This window comes from Aulostomus chinensis, chromosome 19 (assembly GCF_037954235.1).
Source record: "Aulostomus chinensis isolate RoL2024-O1b breed Wild chromosome 19, RoL_Achi_v1.0, whole genome shotgun sequence".
NCBI classification, from domain to species: domain Eukaryota; kingdom Metazoa; phylum Chordata; class Actinopteri; order Syngnathiformes; family Aulostomidae; genus Aulostomus; species Aulostomus chinensis.
Genome location: NC_141338.1, coordinates 24041668 through 24065245, shown reverse-complemented (window position 1 = coordinate 24065245; position 23578 = coordinate 24041668). Strand labels below are relative to the sequence as shown.

At 42.7% G+C, this 23578-nt stretch overlaps 1 protein-coding gene across 1 annotated transcript; it reads left to right on the top strand.

Annotated features, from left to right (window-relative positions):
• The first annotated feature begins 921 nt into the window (after positions 1–921).
• On the top strand, positions 922–23053 carry LOC147244445 (excitatory amino acid transporter 1-like). The gene is made up of 10 exons (XM_086188450.1): positions 922–1055; positions 1340–1484; positions 1641–1778; positions 3745–3949; positions 4051–4093; positions 5407–5687; positions 5769–6002; positions 17803–17997; positions 19990–20124; positions 21969–23053. The coding sequence occupies exons 1-10, from the start codon at positions 1053–1055 to the stop codon at positions 22177–22179; spliced, it is 1590 nt and encodes a 529-aa protein (XP_086044576.1). The 5' UTR covers positions 922–1052; the 3' UTR covers positions 22180–23053.
• The last annotated feature ends 525 nt before the right edge of the window (positions 23054–23578 follow it).

Here is a 23578-nt window from a genome sequence, read left to right as displayed (position 1 = left end):
TGGCCTGTCAGCAGGTTGGTAACGTAAGCAACACGGGCAGCATCTGTGGTTAACCTCCTGGAATGATGGGCAAAGACCAGCTCACACTGCATGAGGAACGTGGCGCAGGTCTCAAAGTTGCCGTCAAAAGGCCGGGGATTGACGATACAGGGCTCTGGGGACTCTGGAACATACCTGACAGGGTTGTCTGGGGCAGCGGCCATGGGCGCCGGTGGAGCAGGGTCAGCAACAGCCTGCTGGGCAGGTTGCTGGATGGTGAGCGTCGCCGTAAGAGTCCGCAACTGCTGAAGGATCTCAGCTTGTTGGCTTGCGAGGGCCGCCTGCTGGGCAGAAAGGGCCTCCACCGAGGCCTGGAGTCTCTGCATGGCAACAGAGGCCTCCTGCAGTTGCTGGCTGTGGGTGGCTGTAAGCTGGACTTGTCTAGTAAGGGCAGCCTGAATGGGGTTGGCCGCTATATTGTCTGTGTCGGCTGGGTTCGACACAACGAGTTTGTACTGTTAGGGTTTGTAGATTGAACCCAATAGCACAACACAAAACAAAAGATGAGATTGCCCTTTAGGGAACAAAAACTCAAAACGGTTCCTTTGGGGTCTGAACCAAATAGCACTAACAGAAATAAGGGGATTGACACCAAGGAACGATAGGACAGTGAAGCCTGAGGGAACTAGCGGAACTTCTTTTATTGACTGTCAGAACTAGCGAAGACTGAGGAAAGTAGTCTGTGTTCTTTCAGGACAAACTCGCATCTGAGGACTGGGAGGCGAACACATTTATACTAGCCAGAGGGAGCTGATTAGATACAGGTGAGTAACGAGCGGATGAGCTGCAGGTGTGTCATGACGTGCGCTTCGCCCGCCCTTGTTGCCGGTTATGCAACTCTGCAGCGGCGGTCAGATGTCTCTGGAGAAGCAGCATAGTTTTTTTTTTTTATGGCCATAGTGGAGGCCATAGCATTTAGTTGGAAGAAGCTTAATGCTGTCTGCGTGTACATATGCACCACTAAAACAACACTGCATGACATAAAGGCATGGAGTAATAATGTATGAACGAATATGGTAAGGAGTGGCACAATCACTTGGATGTCAGAACTGGAAAATAATTTTGTTCACGTGAGTTTACAGAAGATGCAAAGCCCAGGCAATGGATTGATCCAAGCAAATTTTATGTACAAGTCTACTAAATCTAAATATCACATGCCCATGTGGAGGCAAGGCTGGACACTGAAGTGATTGGTAACACCTTCAGTATACATGGACGTACAGTACAAGCTACAAGTATGATCTTGATGTAACCCCAGAATATTCTTTAAAACCAACAAGGGTATATTTTGTTTGACCAGAGCAGGATGCAGCGTATCAGGGAAGGCATCCACATACGCACCATGAAGGCCAAGAGGAAAGTGGAAGAGATCTCCAAAGAAGACATCCAGGCATTCCTCAAGAAAAATGCCTTTGTGCTCTTTACAGTTGGGGCAGTTATTGTAGGTATGTATGCCTATAGAAGCAAATGTTCAAGAATTTCTTCAGGAAGAGTCATGTCAGAGCAACAGGGACACACACACACACACACACACACACACACACACACACACACACACACAAAAAAAACCTGTAATCGGCAGGCCCTCCTTCTCTCTGCAGGTGTCGTGCTAGGATTTGCGCTGCGTCCTTACAAGATGTCCTATCGTGAAGTGAAGTACTTTTCTTTCCCTGGAGAACTGTTGATGAGAATGCTTCAGATGCTTGTGCTGCCCTTGCTCATCTCCAGTCTAATAACAGGTACAATGTATCACACATTATTGATGTATCTAATCTGCCACTCAACACCATATTTCATAAAGAGTGTGTTGTTCTGTATTCTCATAGTAATGAGCAAGAACATGGGGGGTTGTGAAGTTCTCCTTCTGCTTTGGTGTTCTGTCCTCATCTCAGCTGTTTAAATGAACCAGGGATGGAAAGGTGACAACAAATGGAGCAGTTAAAAGGAGGGATGGGTTTGAGAAGGCTGGGATGACTCCAGTGAACTTCTTTCTTTGTGATGCAAAGTGAGATCTTTCAAATCTGTCATACCGTACATTCTGTATGTCTTATGGCAGGTAATAGTACTCTAGATGACACGCTAAGTAAACTTCTTTGACTGCTTGAATGAAAAAATAAATACCATATGGTGTCATTCGTATGTTCATGTACAGACTAGTGGTCATCTACATTATTATACCTGTTGAAGAGTGAGTCCATATCAAAAGTGAGGCATATGTGGTACATGGGAGCAACTGATGCTTCTAACCAGTCAACACCCACTCCAGCCAATGTTCAGCTGTCAGAACAAGGTAGCTACTCCCAAACATTTGATTTGATTTCTTGATGTCATCTTGCCCGCACCAGGGCTTCACAACCCCACTTTGGGACATCTTGTACTTATGTATTTCTGGTATTTGTGTCTGTTAGAATAGTGCATATTCACTGGTCTCACAATTGGATTGAATTACATTTATCCTATCAGTGATTTGATTTGATTTGATATGACAATGCATCTTGATGCACCGCATTCTCATTTTCCAGTATTTCTGCTCATGGCAATTTCTTTTTATTAATGAATATGAGCAGTTGCCTAAATTTGACCCCTCCTTTTATAAATGAGTGCTTTGAAATCATTGTTCATATAGGCTAGTATAGTGGTGAGTACTGTTGCCTAACAGCAAGAGAGTTCCAGGTTCGGGCCCGGGGTCTTTCTGTGTGAGTCTCCATGTTCTCCCTGCGCCTGCGTGGGTTCTCTCTGGTACTCCAGCTTCCTCCCACAGTCCAAAGACATCAAGAGGGGACCAGGTTAATCCAGACTCTAAATTGACCGTAGGCGTGTTGGCCCTGTACTTATGTGAGAAATTGTTTTGTCCTTAAAACAAAACTATTTTTTTCTGCAGTCTAGCTGTACTGTAGTGTCCTCCTGTAGTGTGTATGTGTTGTCTGTCATCAGCTTTACAACTTTCTCTGTAAAGTCACAGTATACATGCCCCTACCCTGCAAACAACAGCCACTGCCACTAGATAAAGGGGAGGGGAATATAGTAATGACACCACATTGGGGTCAAGAAGGGACCAGGTTAATCCAGACTCTAAATTGACCGTGGGCATGGCTGGGAGAGCCAATGGTTGTCTGTCTCTATGTGTTGGCCCTGCCATGGACTGGTGACCTGTCCAAGGGGAAGGCTGCTGGGATAGGCTCCACCCCCCACAGCAAGAAAGCATAATTAATGTACCTGAAACTTCATCACATAACCGCAGAATCCATAAGGTCACTATGACATACAGCCCTGGAGAAAAGCAGGTTTTAACCCTTGTCTGATATTCCTGGCAGATGAGTGCCTGTTACAACTACCAGCTGATTAAGAACAAATATACTAGTTAGACCCAGGTTAATTGGACACTCTAAAGTGACCGTAGGTGTGACTGTGAGTGTGAATGGTTGTCTGTCTCTATGTGTTGGCCCTGCGATGGACTGGTGATCTGTCCAGGGTGAACCCCGCCTTTCGCTCGAAAGCCGCTGGGATAGGCTCCACCCCCCCACGACCCTTAACAGGATAGCTGCAAGAAAATGGATGGATGGATGGATGGATGGATGGATGGATGGATGGATACTAGTTAGACAAATCTTACCTACATGTTGTGCTGACATGGATTTCTGGTAGACAAGCTTTATATACCTAAATATTCCAATACTAAATGCATTTCCACCCTCTGTCTATTAGGAATGGCAGCTTTGGACAGCAAAGCTTCAGGGAAAATGGGCATGAGAGCTGTGATTTACTACATGACTACAACATTTATCGCAGTATTCATCGGTATCATAATCGTCCTCATCATCCACCCAGGAAAGGGATCCAAAGATGAGTTTGGAAAGCAGCAGACAATAGAGCAAGTCAGTCCTGCTGATGCCTTTTTAGATCTGATCAGGTAGCCTGCGTTTCCATCTTAAAGTATTGTCTATATGGAAAAAGGATTTGACATTAAGTTACTAGTATAACTTCTAACATTACTGTGATTTGTCTCTTCAGAAATATGTTTCCACCAAACTTGGTCCAAGCTTGCACACAGCAGGTGAGCATTTCAGTGAATATCTGTTACATTTTCAGTAAGATTGCATACCGTATAATGTACTCAATTTTTGTCTCGTTGTCCCACCAGCCTAGTCCCTCTAATGTTTATCACATAAAAGCAAAATTACAAATAACATAGTGAACACTGATATTTTTTTAAGTCTCCTGTGAGCATGAATCATGAAATGAAAAAGTTTAACCATGAATATGTAGTATAGTGGTGACTATTTGGAGGTAATATAAGAGTAGCACATAGCATACCTAAAATGGAGAGTGCTTACGTCCTGTGAGCGTGAATGTGCTATCGTCCCTGTAAAGTTTGACAAGACATCATATGTGATTAAAACAAAAGCTATGAGCCTGAGCCTGAAATATGGTTGAAATGGTTTAGAGAATGTAGCCCACTTGGTATCTCTGACCCAAACCCCAACCCACTTAACACCCAAGCCATCCAAATCTGTAAGCCCGTGTGTGGGCCCCACTGGGACATGTCATTGTATTTTTTTCCAAATTTCTCTCACTTTCTTTGTCCTAAATTCCAAGGCTACCTTATTATTGTTTTTTTTTAGAAGAAAACTAATGTAAATGGACATTTAGCATCTTTGATTGATTCTGGTCCAGAGCTTAACATTTTGCTGCATTGTAACTGAATTCTATGGTTTGGATTATAAATACTGACTGTCATCTTCTTGATTGTATCATGGATGTTGCAGTTGAATAATGCCATGGGTGGATCTGGTGCTAGGTTTTGTCACCAAAATATGTCCTTCCCCAAAATCCATTATCTCCTCCGCTCTGCGCTGTATTGACGAGAGTATTTGTCTTTGACTTGTCGCCTCTTTACTTTCGCCATCAGACAGTCCTTTCTTTTCAGGACTTCCTATCAGCTGTTTGAACTGGAAAGTGCTGCTGACACATTACTGTGTGTGGAAGGCATACTGTAGGAATGAAAGGAAGTCTTACTGTTGAAAACTGTGGAACCAAAAGAAATGGCGATTTTTACCAACCCAAGTTTTAACACATATTGTCTTGGGTTAGGCAGGAATATTACCCAACACCTGTAATGTACATCAAGTATCACTCCAATTACACATACAAAGTAAACCACTAGGGTGTGCGAGTGTTCATCTGTTCTGTTGCCTGTTTCCTAAACTAATCGAGTGCACTCTCAGATTCTCTCTCTCACTCTCTCTCTCTCTCTCTCCCTCTCTCTCTCACTCACACACACACACTCACACACACACACACACACACACACACACACACACACACACACACACACACACACTCTCTTTAAATTCATTTATTATCCAGTTCAAAACCAAATATGGGAAGCGAGCTGTCCATGTGACCGTGACAGTGAATGACACCCTGTTTAACTCAACCAATGGCACCCAGGAGATCATGGAGATCTCACGGGAGGAGGTGATACCAGTTCCAGGTCAGGTAAACGGGGTCAACGCCCTTGGGCTGGTGGTCTTCTCTATGTGCTTCGGACTAATAATTGGCAACATGAAGGAGCAAGGGCAGCTCCTGAGGGATTTCTTCGACAGCCTCAATGAAGCTATAATGCGTCTTGTTGCTCTCATTATGTGGTAAGCCTATACTTTCAGTGGGAAATGCTGAACATGTGTTACAAAGACATTTAACTTGACTTGTTTCTCTCTTCCTCTCAGGTATGCTCCTATTGGCATCCTCTTCCTAATTGCGGGAAAGATTGTAGAGATGGATGATCTGACACAAATGGGTGGCCAGCTGGGCATGTATACCATCACAGTAATCATTGGCTTGTTGATCCATGCCGTTCTTATTCTTCCCACCTTGTATTTTGTAATCACTCGGCAGAACCCCTTTATCTTCATTGCTGGACTCCTGCAAGCTCTGGTAACGGCCCTGGGGACCTCCTCCAGGTAAGCAGTGCACACTACTACTACAAAACAGCAACAAATAAATTATACACAAATCCCAAAATAGGCCTTTAGAGAACCCAGATTTTTGCTAAATTTGCCTGTATACTTGAAAATCAGTGCTTGTCAGGGTAAACTTCTGCTCCCTCTCCCATGTAATGTTTGGGTAGGGGGACTGTATTGAACAAATTTCTTGAATTTGCTAAAAGAGAAATTTTGACTGTGTCCACTAAATTCAGCTTAGAAAACGGCTTAGTGTGGAGAGTCAATACAATATGCACGCCGAGAACATCTCTCTCATTCTCTTGTTCTTTTTCACTCAGGCTATATTTCATGTGTATTATGCACCCAAATCCACAAGCAGAGGAGGCAGGATGGAAGGATGACTTGATGGCAATTTACAATAATAAAAAATGAACTTAGAAAAAGCTTTCTTGGGAGAGCAAAAGTCAGGAAGGCACTGCAGAGTGACACACACCAGAGACAAACAGTAAATGCTGAGCTCCTTTGGCAGCTGCCACCAATGCATCCATGACACTGGGGACTTGGGTAGCTGCTGTGGCTCTGGTGGCTTTGAGGGTTGCTGCAGCACAGGTTCAGGCGGCTTAGAGGGTGACTATCGTGTAATCTCTGGAGACTTGGCAATGTCCGACAATGTTGAGGACTGCAGCACCAACCCTGGGGAACTGACTCCTGGTGAAAAGTCTTTGGGATAGCCAAAAGAATCTCCAGGGGACCTTGGTAGTTTAGAGGACCAGTGGCATCAGAATTCAAGATTCCCACTGTCTTCTCCATCTTAAGTTCTACAATATAGAGCTAGGGCAAGTGCCCTCGAAACTGGGCTGACGGGAGGGGCATACTGGCAATTCTTGGAGGCAGGCTTGACATCCAATATAGAGCTTGTTTATCTACCAAAATTGTTTGACTTTATTGTATTCCCAGACACATTAGAAAAATGTCTCCCTCTTGTCCAAATCTAGTACCTCGAATGAAACACCACCATACCTATTCACCTTTTCTGGTCTCGTCATGTACAGTATGTCCTCATCAGCCATTTTTATTACTGTGGTTTGAGCATGGTAGTCTGCTTCCTTGGAAGGGCACTCCTTTGGTCAGTCACCCTTTATCATATCTTCTTACCACATTGTAAACTTATTATGGCATTTTTAAAGTTCTTTTTCAATAATTGTACTTTTTCTGAGTGTGTGTATGTGTTTGTGCGTGCGTGTGCGCATGCATATGCATGTGTTCATTCATGTCAAAAAGTGGATTTAGGCTCTGAAGACGTCCCCTCTCAAATGGTAAATATAGGCATGACAAATGTAGCTGAACTTAACTTTTGTTTCACAGAAAGCTTAAAAAATTCTTTTTTAAATTTTGAGACTAGGGTAGCAGGAGGTGGCAGCAAGATGTTTCAAAACAACATGATATACTGTATATATTAGTTATAAATGTGAGTAGTATGGAACTCAAGCAGCTACAGTGTTCAACTTTGCCCCCTCTCTGTCATTCCTAGTATTTTCAAGAGGTATTATTCTTGTGACAAGTGTTGGAAGCCAACTAATCCCTTTCCAGAACAAAATCAAAGATGGTGGACAAGCATGTCCACTGAAAAGGTAGATAAAAATTGTCACAATTTAATATTAGATTTGCAACAGACAACAGAAAATATATGTATTGTCCAAAAAAATATTGCTTCACACTCTGTATTAACATTATTTACCGATGTTCAACACACTAACGGGGTTAGAAATGCAAATCCTGGCATCAGTGTTATGAAGGCAGAATAACACAATTTTTTGGTCAGGTTTTGGTACTTCATAAGACACTCACCCAACTGAACATCTGTTTGAAAGTTCTTCAGTATCCATTCAGAAGTTCTTCAATTCCCTGGGGTCTCCCTCTCTCTTATTTGCCATTTTTGCCTCCCTGAACAGGGCTCTTTTTCTTGAATGATCGTTTCTCTTTTGAAGGAAGTGGAAATCACAGAACAGACACGTGTTCGTTGATTTTGGACAGCAATGTTGGAGTGATTGAATCAAGATTTAGCAGTGTCAGCTAAATAGTACTGGTTAACACACTGTATAATGAGGCGAATTGTCATGTCAAGGCAATTTTATTTGTCGTCATTGTTGTCCTCCACTTATCCGGTTGGTCCGGGTCGCGGGGGCAGCAGCCTCAGCAAGGAAGCCCAGACTGTCCTCTCCCCAGCTACTTCCACCAGCTCTTCCGGGGGAATCCCGAGGTGTTCTCAGGCCAGCCGAGGGATATAATCCTTCCAGCATGTCCTGGGTCGGCTCCGAGGCCTCCTCCTGGTTCGACATACCAGGAAAACCTCCTGAGGGAAGCGTCCAGAAGACATCCTCACCAGATGCCTGAACCACATCAACGGACTCCTCTACATGGAGGAGCAGCAGCTCTACTCTGAGTCCCTCCTGAAGGACTGAGCTTCTCACCCTGTCTCTCAGGGAGAGCCCAGCCTTCCTGAGGAGGAAACTCATTTCGGCCGCTTCAATTCGCAATCTTGTTCTTTCGGTCATCACCCAAAGCTCATGACCACAGGTGAGGGTTGGAACATAGGTTGACCAGTAAATTGAGAGCCTTGCCTTTTGGCTAAGCTCCCTCTTCACCACAACAGACTGGTTTAGCACCCGCATCACTGATGATGCCCCAATCTGCCTGTCAATCTCCCTCTCCATCCTACCCTCACTTGTGAACAAGATCATGAGATACTTAAACTCCTCCACCTGAGGCAGGAACCCCCCCCCCCCCCCGACCTGGAGTGGGTAGGCCACCCTTTTCTGGCTGAGGACCATGGCCTCAGACTTGGAGGTGCTTCACATTTGGCTGTGAACTGTCCCAGCAAGAGCTGGATGTTGTGGTCTGATGGAGCTAAGAGGACCACATCATCTGCAAAAAGCAGGGATGACATCCTCCTGCCACCAAACTCGACCCCCTCCACCACCGCTGCACCTAGAAATTCTGTCCATAGAAGTTATGAACAGAACCGGTGACAAAGGGCAGCCTTGGTGGAGTCCAACCCTCACCGGGAACAAGTCCGACTTGCTGCCAGCAATGTGAACCAGACTCTCACTCCTCCAGTGGAAAGACTGAACGGCCCTTTGTAAGGGGCACAAAGCACAGACCCTTGTGGAACACCATAACTGACTGTAGTGGTCTCAGAGGAACCATAATTAACTAGTACAAACTGAGATGGACCTAGTAAATATGACCTAAACCAGTTTAGTGTGGTTCCTTTAATGCCACTGACAGGTTCCAGTCTCTGTAGAAGGATATGGTGATCAATGGTATCAAAGCTGCACTGAGATCTAATCAGACCAGCACAGAGACCAGTCCCTCATCTGGTACCAGTAGGAGGTCACTGGTACCTTTGACTAGTTCTGTTTCTGTGCTAGGATGAACCTGGAACCTGACTGAATCCTCCAATCAGCTGTTTCTGTGGAGAAGTCACAGAGCTGTTTAGCAGCTGCTTTCTCCAGAACCTTGGAGAGAAAAGGAAGAAGTGATGTTGGTCTGTAGTTGGTAGAACTTCTGGATCCAGGGTTGTTTTTTTTGAGGAGGGTTTAATTCCTGCTACTTTAAAGGACTGAGGGACGTAACCAGATACCAGCGCCATATTGATCATATCTAAGAGGGAGGTGCTAACGAGGGGAGAGAGACTTTGAGCAGCCTAGTTGGGATGGGGTCTAGGAGACAGGTGGAGGTTTAGAGGAGGACATTATTGAACTGAGCTCATGAAGGCTGATGGGAGAAAAACTATCCAACTGTGTGTCTGGTTCTCCGGCTGCCTCTATGGTTCTGGTTTCTAGGTGCCATGTTGTCAGCTGATGGCAGGAGGAGATGAATTTTCTCTCTAATAAGGACAATTTTGTCATTCAAGAAGTCCATGAACTCTTTGCTGCTCAGGGAAACAGGAATGCTTGGTTCAGTAGAGCTGTGGCTCTTTGTCAGTCTGGCTCCAGCACTGAAGAGGAACCTGGGTTGTTCTTGTGTTTCTCTGTTCATGCTGAGTCGTAGGCTGTTGCTAAGGTGCCTGCTGCACTGTTGATAAAAGGATCAGTTTGGGAGGGACTAAGGTGGACAACAGCGCCCTCTGTTACAGTGGGACATGACACTGAATTAAGCGCCACTGGAACCACTTCCTTAAATCCAGGTGTGGCCTGATCAGACAAACATCTGGAAACCACAGTTTTCCTGAGTGGAGTGTAGTTGATCAGTCCAAATTCCAAAGTGATTGATTGGTGGTCTGATAAAAGCGTTCTGTGGAAACACAACTAGATGTTCAGCTTCAGTTCCACATGTTAGGAGGAGGTGGAGGTGTGGTTGAGACAGTGAGTGGGTTCATGGACGGACTGATGGACACCAGCTGAGTCGAGAAGAGAGAGAAATGCAGTACCAGACTGTGGTTATCAACATCCTCATGAATACTGAAGTCACCTACAATCATGACTTGATCTGATTTGAGAACTAAACTGATATAAACTCTGAGAATTCAGATCAGAATCCAGAGTCAGGACCAGGAGGGCAGTACTCAATAATAAATAAGAGTGGTTGTATTGTTTTCCAGGTTGGATGAGACAAACTAAGAATCAGGCTTTCAAATGAATTGAAACTTATTTTGGGTTTGGGATTTATTACTAAACTTTTGTCAAAAATGGCAGCAACTCCACCTCCTTGGCCAGAGCCTTGGGGAATGTGAGTGTTAATGTGACTGGAGGAGTGGGTTCATTCAGACTAGCATCCTCATCATCATGCAGCCAGGTTTCAGTGAGACAGAGCAGGTCAACACAACTGTCAGATATCAATTCATTCACCAATTCAGTTTTTGGTGTCAGAGATCTGATATTTAAAAGTCCACATCTAATTTTTAGATTTTTTTGAGTTAATTTAGCTGTTGTGTTAATGTTGATTAGGTTTTTCTGATTGACTCCTCTACAGTAGAACTGGAGTGAATAAACCGACATGGTCGGGGGACAGACACAGTCTCTATGTAGTATTGGGTGGGTAACTGCCCCCTAGTGGACGCGCTGAGAAGTGTGTAAGACAGCAGCTCTGCTTCCTGGTCTCAACTCTTGGTTGTCAGGGTTTTGGTTCTATTATAAACTGGGCCATATTTCTAGAGATGAGAGCAGCTCCATCCAACGTGGGATGTGTGCCGTCTCTCCTAATCAGACCAGGTCTCCCCCAGAAAGTTTTCTTGGATACAGTAAATTGACCGTAGGCGTGGCTGTGAGAGCCAATGGTTGTCTGTCTATATGTGTTGGCCCCACCATGGACTGGTGACCCATACAGGTCAGTTTTCCAATTATCAATGAAGCCCACTTGGTTTGCTGGACACCACCTCGACAGCCAGCGGTTGAATGATGACATGTGGCGAAACATGTGGTCGCTGGTCCGATTAGGCAGGGGTCCAGAGACACTACAGAGTCTGACATCGTCTTCGCAAATGTACACACCGACACAATATTAATTTTTGTGACCTCCGACTGGTGTAGTCGGATGTCATTACCGCCAACGTGGATAATGATTTTAGCGTATTTGCGTTTACTTTTAGCCAGCAGTTTTAAATTTGACTCAACATCGCCTGCTCTGGCCCCTGGAATGCACTCGACTATAGTTGCCGGTGTCGCTAATTTCACATTTCTGAGAATGGAACTTCCAATTACCTGAGTTGTTTTCTCAGTGGGTGTGTCGCCGAGTGGGGAGAACCTATTGGAGACCTGAAGCGGTGGTGGGTCGCTGACAGTAGGCTTCTGCTTTGGACTATGCTTCCTTCGGACAGTCACCCAGCCGCCCTGGTTTCCCGGCTGCTAAAACACATTAACATACAACATCCAGGAATACACACCATGAACCCAACTACGAACTGATCTGTGGGACTTTTTTTTACATTTCTGCTCTCTAACTAGGCATCAAGGCCGGATACTGGGTTTCACCTGGTCTTGTTCCTCAATAATATAAATACCATTATCGAGACTCCTTTGCCATCCACTCTTTATGGATAGTTTTCTGTTTTGGAAAGACAATAACAGTGTTACAAATTAAATATACCTTTAATTAGAAGAAATAGAAAAATAACAATCAGCATTAATAAATGTCCAACAAATAGTTTCAGACAAAAGACAGATATGAAAATGATCAAGTAATATGCTTTATAAATCAACATGAAAAAAGGAATTTATAGTCTTTAAGTTCAATCTGCAGTTTTCAATGGTAAAGTCTGCCTTATCAGGCTTATCAGTTGCAAACAAAATTGTTGACATTGTTATCACCAGTCAGTCTCTCTCAATGGGGTACACTGATGATGGCAGCATCTGATGGAATGATCTCTTGATTGGCCCTCGTGGCTTGGAGGACATCTTTCATTGCAGCTTCCTCATCTCCCAGTTGGACCTGATACTGGGTATTGTGAAGTTGAGGAGACAGCTGTACTGTCCCGTGGAGTCCAGCACTGACCAAGAATCAAGCTCTTCTATCACTTTGGGGAGGATTCGTGTTTGGATCTGCTGAACTCTTGTAAACCCTCTACCTGTAGTGGTTTCATGCAAAGATCTTCTACGGAGAAGCCTATTTTCCTCCATTAGGTTATGGACTCTTTTCTGAAGTTTACAGATCTCTTTGGTCATGGCCTCAGCATCACAATCTCTCATCTTTATTTGATTTTTACACTCCTCGATCTCTGCCCAGGCTGCTTCCTGGTTATGTGCTCTGGAGCGTTTTGAAGTCTTAATGAGTGCTTTATCTTTTTCCTCAACCTGAGCTTCTACCCATTTTAGCATTTGTTCAGCTTGGACTGCTCTGGTCTCTGCAGCTTCCAACACAGCATGAAGCATTTGCAGATTCTCAATGAGCTGGGTTTGCTTCTCCATTTCCCCTGTATACTGCTCCATCTGCCTACACAGGATCTGAATTTGATTGTCTTTCTCCAGAATTCTTCCTTATAGCCTTTGTAAGGTTACACCATGGGTGCTGTCCAACTCCAACTGGACTAAGTGAAGCTTTTCCCACCTTGGGTCAACCAACAGATCAACTGCTTGTAATTTTAAATTTTTCATCCTTCCCCTTTTCATTCCTGCCCCTGCTGTAATGAATCGAATCCATGAACTCTCTGACTTGCAACCTTGCGTGATCCCTCTCTTTTGTGAGTTGGTCTACAATGGCATCAGTCTGATGCACAGACAGCTTTAACTCTTCGTATTTGTTGGTTATCTCCACCATCACCCTCACTGACTCATCCAGACATTTCTGCATCCATTCATTCTCTGTCAGGTGCATGTTTTCATCCTGAACCTTCTGAAGATCTTTTAAGCACTGGAAAGATGGTCGTCGGAAGAGTCCAGCTTTGTCTAATTCTCTCTCTGAGTGAGGCTTGCGCCTTCTGGTCAATCTGTCCACAGTATGAGTCCAAATCCTCCCGTACCTGCTTATTCTGTCTTTTCAGGGTCTCAACTTCATCCTCAGCATCCTCTGATCACACAATCAACCTCCTAATGGTTCTTTTTCTTTTCTAAAGATGATTTTAACTTGGTCAATTCCTTCTCCTTTGGCTCCAGCTGGGCTTGGAGCTGCAGAATCTGTTCTCTCAGCACAAAGTTGTCTTGTCCCCTGCTGAGGTGCTTTTGCTCTCTTTCCAGTTTCAACAGCTTAGCAAGAAGTTCAGTTTCTGTTTTTGTTTGATTTGCAGCATTCTCCTTTGATTAAGTTATTGGCAATCATAAATTTCTGGTCCTTAATCTTCAGCAATGCCTGAAATACTTGGAGGAGGTGAATAATGTTGTCTGGGTCTTCATCTTTTACCTGCCATTCTTCTATGAGGGCCAGCATACTGAAGATCTTGCACATTTTTTTGTCACTAAGTTCATGGAGAGTTGCTGGGTCAATTTTTTTTAATTTTCACCCACTTGAGTGCAGCAGGCATGTTGGCCACAATAAACCTCCTCATATAACTGAGCAGATAGTTTATTTGTTGGAAACAGATGTTGTATGAGCAAAGCAAGGTAGAAATCATTTCTATATCTGGGCAATGTATGTCAGATGGCAACAGATGGGTGTTCACACCAAACGCGATGCAAATTTTTTGTGTGTTACAATTACATGTAAAGATTATGTATTCTCGCTGCGCAGTGTGAGTGACGCGACTAATGCAGTGTGAATGGCGTAAAAATATTCAACTTGTGCAACAAATTCGTGTGACGCTGTGTCCAGAGAGCCTAACAGCATTTAGATTCCCTGGCGTCAGTGACGGCAGTGATGTCAACGGTCCTGGAGGACTGTTGATTGAGTCAGAAAATCAAGGGGAAAATTTAATAATTTTATTTAGTGTTTTTCTGATTGACTCCTCTACAAGGAGAATTGGAGTGAATAAACTGACGTGGTCGGGGACAGACACAGTCTCTATGGAGCTGTGGGTGGGTAACTGCCTAAGTGGATGTGCAGAGAAGTGTGTCAGACGGCAGCTCTGCTTCCTGGTCTGAACTCTTGGTTGTCAGGGTTTTGGTTCTATAATAAACTGGGCCATTCTAGAAATGAGAGCAGCTCTGGCCAACATGGGATGAATGCCATCTCTCCAAATCAGACCAGGTCTCCCCCAGAAAGCAGAAAGTTTTCTTTCTTGGATACAGTAAATTGAACATAGGCGTGGCTGGGAGAGCCAATGGTTGTCTGTCTATATGTGTTGGCCCTGCCATGGACTGATGACCCATCCAGGGTGAACCCACCTCTCACCTGAAGGCTGCTGAGATAGGCTCCACCCCCCCCCCCCCCCCCCTTAACAGGATAAGAGGAGGAAAATGGATGGATGGATGGATGGTTAACATATAGCATCAATGAGCAGAGTCAAGCTTACTGGCAAACTCATACGATTACTCGTTCCAACGTCTTACGATAGAAACAGAAAAGTACATACCTGCAAACAGCTTTGATGTGAATCTGGCTGATAATGTGAGCAGAGATATTAGGAGATGAAATCTATTATCTCACAGTTAATGACCCGTGCAGATAAAGCTACGATCCTGTGTTTGCTTCATGCTCGAAATCAATCAATGTTGTATGGGTGGCATACAGAACATCATGGTGAAAGCTCAGATTGTACAGATCAAATCAAAATTTGTATGGTCTAATATTTTCCACAAAAAATACTCTATGCAAACATAATTTTTTCTTGAATATATATTTATGCAAAAACGTTGTCTGTAGCCACTTTAATTCTTCCTTCAAGCATTATTAGCCAGGCTCCATCCTTCTGCTCAGCTCAGATTTAGCTGAGATTCAGTTTGGCAACAAGGGTAATTTTAAGGAGTATAGGAGCCAAATATCTGGTTGGACTAAACGGTGACGAGCAGGAGTGGTTGAGTTGAGTTAAAACATTTGTTTTTAGTATATCACTCATGGCGACTGTGTTAGTGTTGAAACTTTGTCATAAATACAGATATTAAAGCCAAAACTAGAAATATGCTTTAAATTACAAATTAAGGTAAAGATATGGTTGCTTTACTGCCATTGAGATTTCGGAAAAGTTTAATTTTCCAGCTTGCAACCTTGGTGGTTGGTGGTGTCAATTCTGATTGCTTTAACACCGCTCCAATAGATTTATACTTAACCTGATAGTGCACCTACTAGGATTCAAATTCTGCAAACAATATCCAATGGCATACACTCACTGGCCACTTTATTAGGTACACCTTGCGAGTACCGGGTTGGACCCCCTTTTGCCTTCAGAACTGCCTTAATCCTTCGTGGCACAGATTCAACAAGATACTGGAAACATTCTTCAGAGAGTTTGGACCATATTGACATGATAGCATCACGCAGTTGCTGCAGATTTGTCGGCTGCACATCCATCACGCGAATCTCCCGTTCCACCACATCCCAAAGGTGCTCTACTGGGTTGAGACCTGGTGACTGTGCAGGCCGTTGGAGTACAGTCACCTCATTGTCATGTTCAAGAAACCAGTCTGAGATGATTCGAGCTCTATGACATGGCGCGTTATCCTGCTGGAAGTAGCCATCAGAAGATGGGTCCACTGTGGTCATCAAGGGATGAACATGGTCAGCAACAACACGCAGGTAGGCTGTGGTGTTGCAACGATGCTCAATTGGTACTAAGGGGCCCAAAGTGTGCCAAGAAAATATCCCCACACCATTACACCACCAGCAGCAGCCTGGACCATTGATACAAGGCAGGATGGATCCATGCTTTCATGTTGCTGACGCCAAATTCTGACCCTACCATCCAAATGTCGCAGAAGAAATCCAGACTCATCAGACCAGGCAACGTTTTTCCAATCTTCTGTTGTCCAATTTTGGTGAGCCTGTGCGAATTGTAGCCTCCGTTTTCTGTTCTTAGCTGACAGCAGTGGCACCCGGCGGGGTCTTCTGCTGCTGTACCCCATCTGCCTCAAGGTTCGACGTGTTGCACGTTCAGAGATGCTCTTCTGCATACCTTGGTTGTAACGAGTGGTTATTTGAGTTACTGTTGCCGTTCTATCAGCTCGAACCAGTCTGGTCATCCTCCTCTGACCTCTGGCATCAACAAAGCATTTTCGCCCTCAGAACTGCCGCTCACTGGATATTCTCTCTTTTTCGGACTGTTCTCTGTAAACCCTAGAGATGGTTGAGCCTGAAAGTCCCAGTAGATCAGCAGTTTCTGAAATACTCAGACCAGACCGTCTGGCACCAACTACCATGCACATTCAAAGTCACTTAACTCACCTTTCTTCCCCACTCTGATGCTCAGTTTGAACTGCAGCAGATGGTCTTGACCATGTCTACATTCCTAAATGCATTGAGTTGCTGCCATGTGATTGGCTGATTAGTAATTTGTGTTAATGAGCAGTTGGACAGGTGTGCCTAATAAAGTTGCCAGTGAGTGTATAGCCAGACTCTATTCACGCAGTGAATAATGGATCTGTTTTTCCACTCTAAATTAACATGGATGGGGAATGGCATCTTTCTTTGTAGGACATGACGGGGACTATTGTGTCCAAATTTGATATAAATACCAAACTATTGTAACATGACTACACAGACCTTTTCCAAACTTCTTATGTTTGGTTTGACTTAGGGCCTGAAGAATTGTGAAGACATATTGCCACCCAGTGGCTGTGAGAAGTAAGCTTGATGTAACAAACATCATTTGATTTACATCAAAATTACATTCAAATGAGGTATACCAAAGTAACAGGAGAGAGCAACCCTGTGTTCTCTAGTGCCACCTTTTGGTTCTGATAGTGATATTTGCACCATGGAGGACATATAAGTCTGTCTCTTCATGCAGAATCCAAACATCTGGACAGTTCAAGTGACAGAGGAATGCAATCTCTTTGTGCTTCTTGTTGTTTATTTATGGTTTATGATATGGATGAGAAGCTGCTTTCAGTGGTTGTTTTCATGAGTACAGTAAAGTTCCTGGAAGCTGTTAATCTTGGGACATTTAATCAGCAAATCTAAAATCTGTACTCCTAAATTTAAAAGAAAAGAGGAACCTTGAGTGCAGAGGGAACTTTCCATGGAAAAAAGAGCTAAGCAGAACCAAGTCAATCAGATGAATGATTATTTAGCTATAATAATCATAATTATTTAGTTATCAAGAGAAGGATGGAGATGTACACACATAAAGAAAGATTAACAGAGCTCCCCCTCTTTATGTATCAGTATAAATTCATTGTCATTTATCACATTAAGCTTGCTTGGTAGATCCCTAACACACATCTGTTTTGGTGAGAAATACTGAATATAAACAGTGATTTACTTTTAAACCATTTTCTGTCTCTTCGTCTCTTAGTTCAGCCACCCTTCCTGTCACCTTTAAATGTCTGGAGGAGAACAACAAAATTGATAAGCGAATCACACGTTTTGTGTTGCCTGTGGGTGCCACAATAAACATGGACGGAACTGCTCTGTATGAAGCACTAGCAGCCATCTTTATAGCCCAGGTCAACAACATGGAGATGAACTTTGGTCAAATCATCACCATCAGGTAAGAATTAACACAGCAGATTACAAACATACAAATTGAAATTAACGCTGGGTCTGGGCTGGGAATATACAGCTACACCGTCATCTTGAGGAGAAAGAAAAACCTGAAATAGGGCCATCTATTAAGGGTGGCACAGTGGTGCAGTGGTCAGCACTGTGGCCTCACAGCAAGAAGGTTCCGGGTTCGAGTCCCGGCTCCGGCACGGGGTCTTTCTGTGTGAGTCTGCATGTTCTGCGTGGGTTCTCTCTGGTACTCCAGCTTCCTCCACAGTCCAAAGACATCAAGAGGGGACCAGGTTAATCCAGACTCTAAATTGACCGTAGGCGTGGCTGGGAGAGCCAATGGTTGTCTGTCTCTATGTGTTGGCCGCCATGGACTGGTGACCTCGCCTGGAAGCCGCTCGGATAGGCTCCAGCACCCCCCCCCCCCCCGCGACCCTTAACAGAATAAGTGGAAGAAAATGGATGGATGGACCATCCATTAGCAGAAGTGTCAAGATCAAAACTATTATTACCTTGAGTTCTTGTGTCTGCAATTCACACAGCAATGCCTGAGGAGGAATATGGCATGTTTATTATCCAGGACAAGTTGTAAGAAATTTGACAAGATCTGACGATCACAAAAGTGAGTACACAACAAAACTAATTAAAAAATGACAGCAGCAATAATAAAGATGGCTTACATCATTTAAGACACACAAACAAATCATCAGAAAGACGGAATGTGTAATGAATGAGGCTTTACAGTGATCCTTGAGGGGAAATCTCCTCTCGAGATAGACCAGCAACACAAAGCCTGGAGGGAAAATTTTGAACCTTCAACTAAATCTGCCCAAAATTGAGCTCATTGTCTTTCCAGCGTGTCCCTCTGTTTCACTACAGATCAGTGTTCTGCTTGATTCAAATCAACTCGTGCCCGCAAACTCTGCCAGAAATCTGGGTGTCATGATTGATGACCAGCTGACCTTTAAGTCACATGTGGCCTTGATTGCTCAGTCTTGTCCATATGCCGTCTATAACATCAGGAGGATCAGACCCAACCTAACACAACAAGCCACACAGCTTCTGGTGCAGGCCCTTGTCATTTTTCGCATCGCTGACTGCAACTCTGTCCTAGCAGGCATCATGTACATTTAAACCTCTGCAGCTGATCCAGAATGCAGCAGCATGTTTGGTCTTTAACTCGCCCAAAACTGCACGTCACCCGACTGTTAATGTCTCTTCACTGCTTTCCAGTAGAAGTTCGAATCAAATTCAAAGCTCTTCTTCCGGCTTACAAAACAGTGACGATAACAGTTCCTGCCTACCTGGAATCCCTCATCCAGGTCTACACTCACTCTTGCCCACTACGCTCTGCCTGTGAGAGACGATTGGTGCTCCTAACCCAGCATGGCTTTTAAATGTCTAGCTGGACTCTTCTCCTCTGTTGTTCCCGAATAGTGGAATGAACTACCCAACTCCATAATATCCACAGAGGCCCTTTCAAGACCTGGCTCTTATTGAATACCTAGCACTGAAAATGTTGAATATTGAATGTGTTTAAAGATATTGTTGATGTTGAATTATTGGTTGTGGTCAATTATGGTTAAATTATGAAAAAATAACTTGGCACTTCTTCTGCCACTAGATAGCAGCACCTGTGTCCAATCAAACTTGAAGCACTTTGTTATACGTACTAAGGCTTTCCCTCCTGTCTAAATTCTTGCTTGTGTTGTGCGTCGCTTTGGACCAAAGCATCTGTGAAATCAAATTGTAGAATTGTAGAGCTACATTTCAGTATAAGTTACAGTTGTAACATGTGCAGCCGATTGTTAAGGTTGTAGGGACTATTGGCTTAAAAACCCAGTTGACAAAGTTTTGCAAATTCAGCATTTTGACACTTTGTATGCATGGAATCAGAAAAAGAAAGAAAGAAAGAAAAAAGAAAGAAAGATAGATACATACATACCACTGGCATTGATTCATGTTTATGTCTCCATGCTTCTCAATCAAGTATTACAGCAACTGCTGCTAGTATTGGAGCTGCAGGCATCCCACAAGCAGGCCTGGTCACCATGGTGATTGTGTTGACCTCTGTTGGACTTCCTACTGATGACATCACTCTCATCATTGCAGTTGATTGGTTTCTGTGAGTAGCTTCTTGTGCAAACATGTAAACAATACTGCAGTATATTAAAAAACGTATGTGCTACATGTTGGGCTGTCATCCCTACATGAGTAGACTCAAAAACAGCTCCATATCTACTACCACCTAGTGACACACTTATCCCTCCCTCCCTGGTGTCTTGTTCTACATTTTTCCATTTTATTGAATATTTTTACAATGAGTTCTAACATAGAAACATAATTAGGTTTCCCAAATTAATCATTTCAATTAGAATACCCTTCCCAGCTAACTGGGGTAATGAGAAAAAAACCCTTCTCTCCTTAACTAGGATGGACCAAATATGATGTGAACGTCCCTTCCTTTTGTGAACACAGGTACCTCTGAATAGACACCAAATATGGAGAGGCATCGTGACTTATAAACGGAGGCCTTTATGTTCTACAGCTAAGGAAACTTAGCAACATCCGCAATTAAGACCATTTCATGAAAGTCATCATTCTTATTTTCAGAATTTTGAGAAATATTTTGAAGTCATAAAACTGACTACTTCAGGCCTATAAACTATGACTTCACTGGAAGCAGTGACCTTCTGATGGACTGGAAGTCACTGCTCCCAGCTAAGACGTAGTCCAGGACATTACTACCTGTAAAACCCCAAATTTAGTTTAGTCTCATCATTTTTACATTTGTTTTGCACAGTTAAAGCTATGAGCTGTAACTTGAATCATGAATGTAAAGTCAGCTACAGTGTTTGGGCCGTATCAGGCTTCTGTTTCCCCAGCAACAAATGATGATGGCTATCACATTCCAGTTTTTTCAGTTAAGACCAACTTTCAACTGTGAGTTTTACAAACTCAAGCTACTTACCCAAACCATTTTATGGCTGCTGAACCTAAACCTAAAAAAGCTGTAAATGTTAAATCATTCATCTCATAAAGCATTCTCATTTAACTAAAGTCAACTTTGATTCAACAAGCTCTGTCTTCACATCTGTCTTAGCAGTGACATGATAAGCTGTGTTTAATAAAAAGGGTTTTATAATCTGCACACAGCGCAACATCCTCTGTTCTTAAGCAAGGTATACACTGTGCGATTTAGTCTCAGCCGAAAGATGACTAAATGTGGCAATACCTCTGGACATAGTTCCAAAACAGTGGTCCTACATCGCACTTTTTTGAGATATTCAAAGATGGCCATTATTACTGTCTTCCAACCAAAGATAACCTGGGGATAACATCTAAGTGTGTGGCCACAGCTACGACCAACATCGACTAAGAAACCAGTAGGAATGATGTCCTATCGACTTGAGTCGCACCCTGCAATTTCAAGAGAAGATATATTATTGATATCATTCTCAACTTTTTAGACCCATGTCACACAGTGTGGCAAGCATATGATTACCAAAATCATAGATTCTCAATCAGGGTGAGGAAAAACTTCCTAAAAAGACATTTTTAACAACAGGGAAGAAAGGCAGAAGTCTCTGGGAGAGCTACAGAGAAGGTGTCCTCCTCCCAGGACAGACAAATCGGCAATAGATGCTACAATATAGAGTAAATTAACATAATCATACAATGTTCAACAAAAACCTTTTGACACCAGTGATTATGAATGAATGCAAAGGATCCCGAAGTTTAGAATCTTTTGGATAAATTCAATTATATCAAGTAATAACAATAATAACAGAAATAATATTATTTACCCAAGCAACATGTTGCTTACCAGTAAAATAATTTAACAATGTTACCAATAAAATACAAGTAACAAGTACAAACAAGTACTTGCTCACTGCCTAGACTGATATTAGAAAGAGCTTTGTTTGGATTTCTGAATGCTTTTAATGTCCATTTTCTCTACATTTATAGCGATCGTCTACGTACAACTACCAATGTTTTGGGGGATTCAATTGGAGCTGGCATTGTGGAGTTCCTGTCTCGACATGAGCTCCGCAGCAAGGATGTGGAGATGGGAAACTCTGTACTGGAGGAAAAAGAGAGGAAGAAACCATACAAGCTCATCTCACAGGATAGCGATTTTGAAAATGACAAACGTGGTCATGGTGAATCAAGCATCTAAGTCAATCCTCAGCATTTGATACATCTATTAACACACAGCTGGCGCGAATTTGGGGAGTAGGGACCTAAATTGTGAGATGTTGCAATCAACCATCGTTTCTCACTTTGGGTGTGTAAACATTCCTCTTTGTCATGTCTGAGAATTTAAGATTTTCTTACATTCCTCCTTCATCCAAAATGGCAACAGTATGCTTCAACGCAGGTATCTGTCATTTGTTTCAAATAGCACTGGTAGGTTTTGGGGTTGTTTCCTTTTTGGTGTGTGTATTTCTACTATATATTTTCAAATATGACTTCATATCATCCTCACATAAGAATGGGGAGAGGGTAAGTATGCATGTTGGTTATTGGGTTTAAGGGGGAAGAGACAGTTTTTTGAAATAAACCCCAGAGAATTTAAGGAAACTGCAGGAACAAAATGAAGGCTGCTGTGTGGTAACACTGTCATATATTTATACGTGGTATACTGAGAAAACTGGTACTGAAGATATCGTAATAATGTTCTGATTTTTAACAATTTCTGAACAGGATATGTTTTAAAATTTTAATTCCTTAATTTGTATATGTTTATATTTATATTGTCCCAAAGGTATCTGATTAAATTTTTTGTTAATTTTATTATATGCCTTATTGGACATTCTGTTCTTTCTAGCAATGTTTCAGTGGAAAAATACTGTCTAGCTCTCACATATCTAGCATGGTGTACGTGTGTAGGCATTTAAATATTGATTCTACTGATTGTGACCTGCTGATATATCAGTTCATTTATTTTTTACCAACGTGACTCATTTAGACATGAGACAAATAAATATTGTATGATAAATACATGTTAGAATCTGTTTTCATAATGATGCTGTTAAACAGATTAAAGACTGGGTTGAAATTGAACATCTTTTTGTTTAAAGATTGTTAGTTTTTCTTAATCATACCTTCAAAAACAAAGACAAACATCCATAAAAGTTGCTGCTCTTTGCATTGGGTCATCTGCACTTCACTTACTGTCCTGCTATCTGGTCTTGAAAACTTCAACACTGAAATGTTGAGATGCTTATAAACTACATGGCTTTGAAGAGTGCTGACCATGTCAGACTGTAAAGCAAGAGACTTCATGATGCATTGACATGCACCTCATTAACTCATAAGTCTGTCCTTAAAAGGCCATGTAGGTCATTTAATAACAGGGAAAGAAGTGCTTTTAATTTGAATTTATATACATATATTATCATATATATTTACGTACATATTCTTATTACTTTCTTTTTCTTCCACCGCAGCATTTCTCATTATTCCATAGCAAAGAAAATTATAAAAAATGCCTTCAAATAATAAAAGCGTACATTTATCATCAAATCCAAACATATTCATGCTTCTACACATCGAAGAATTTCATTGTCTTTTTA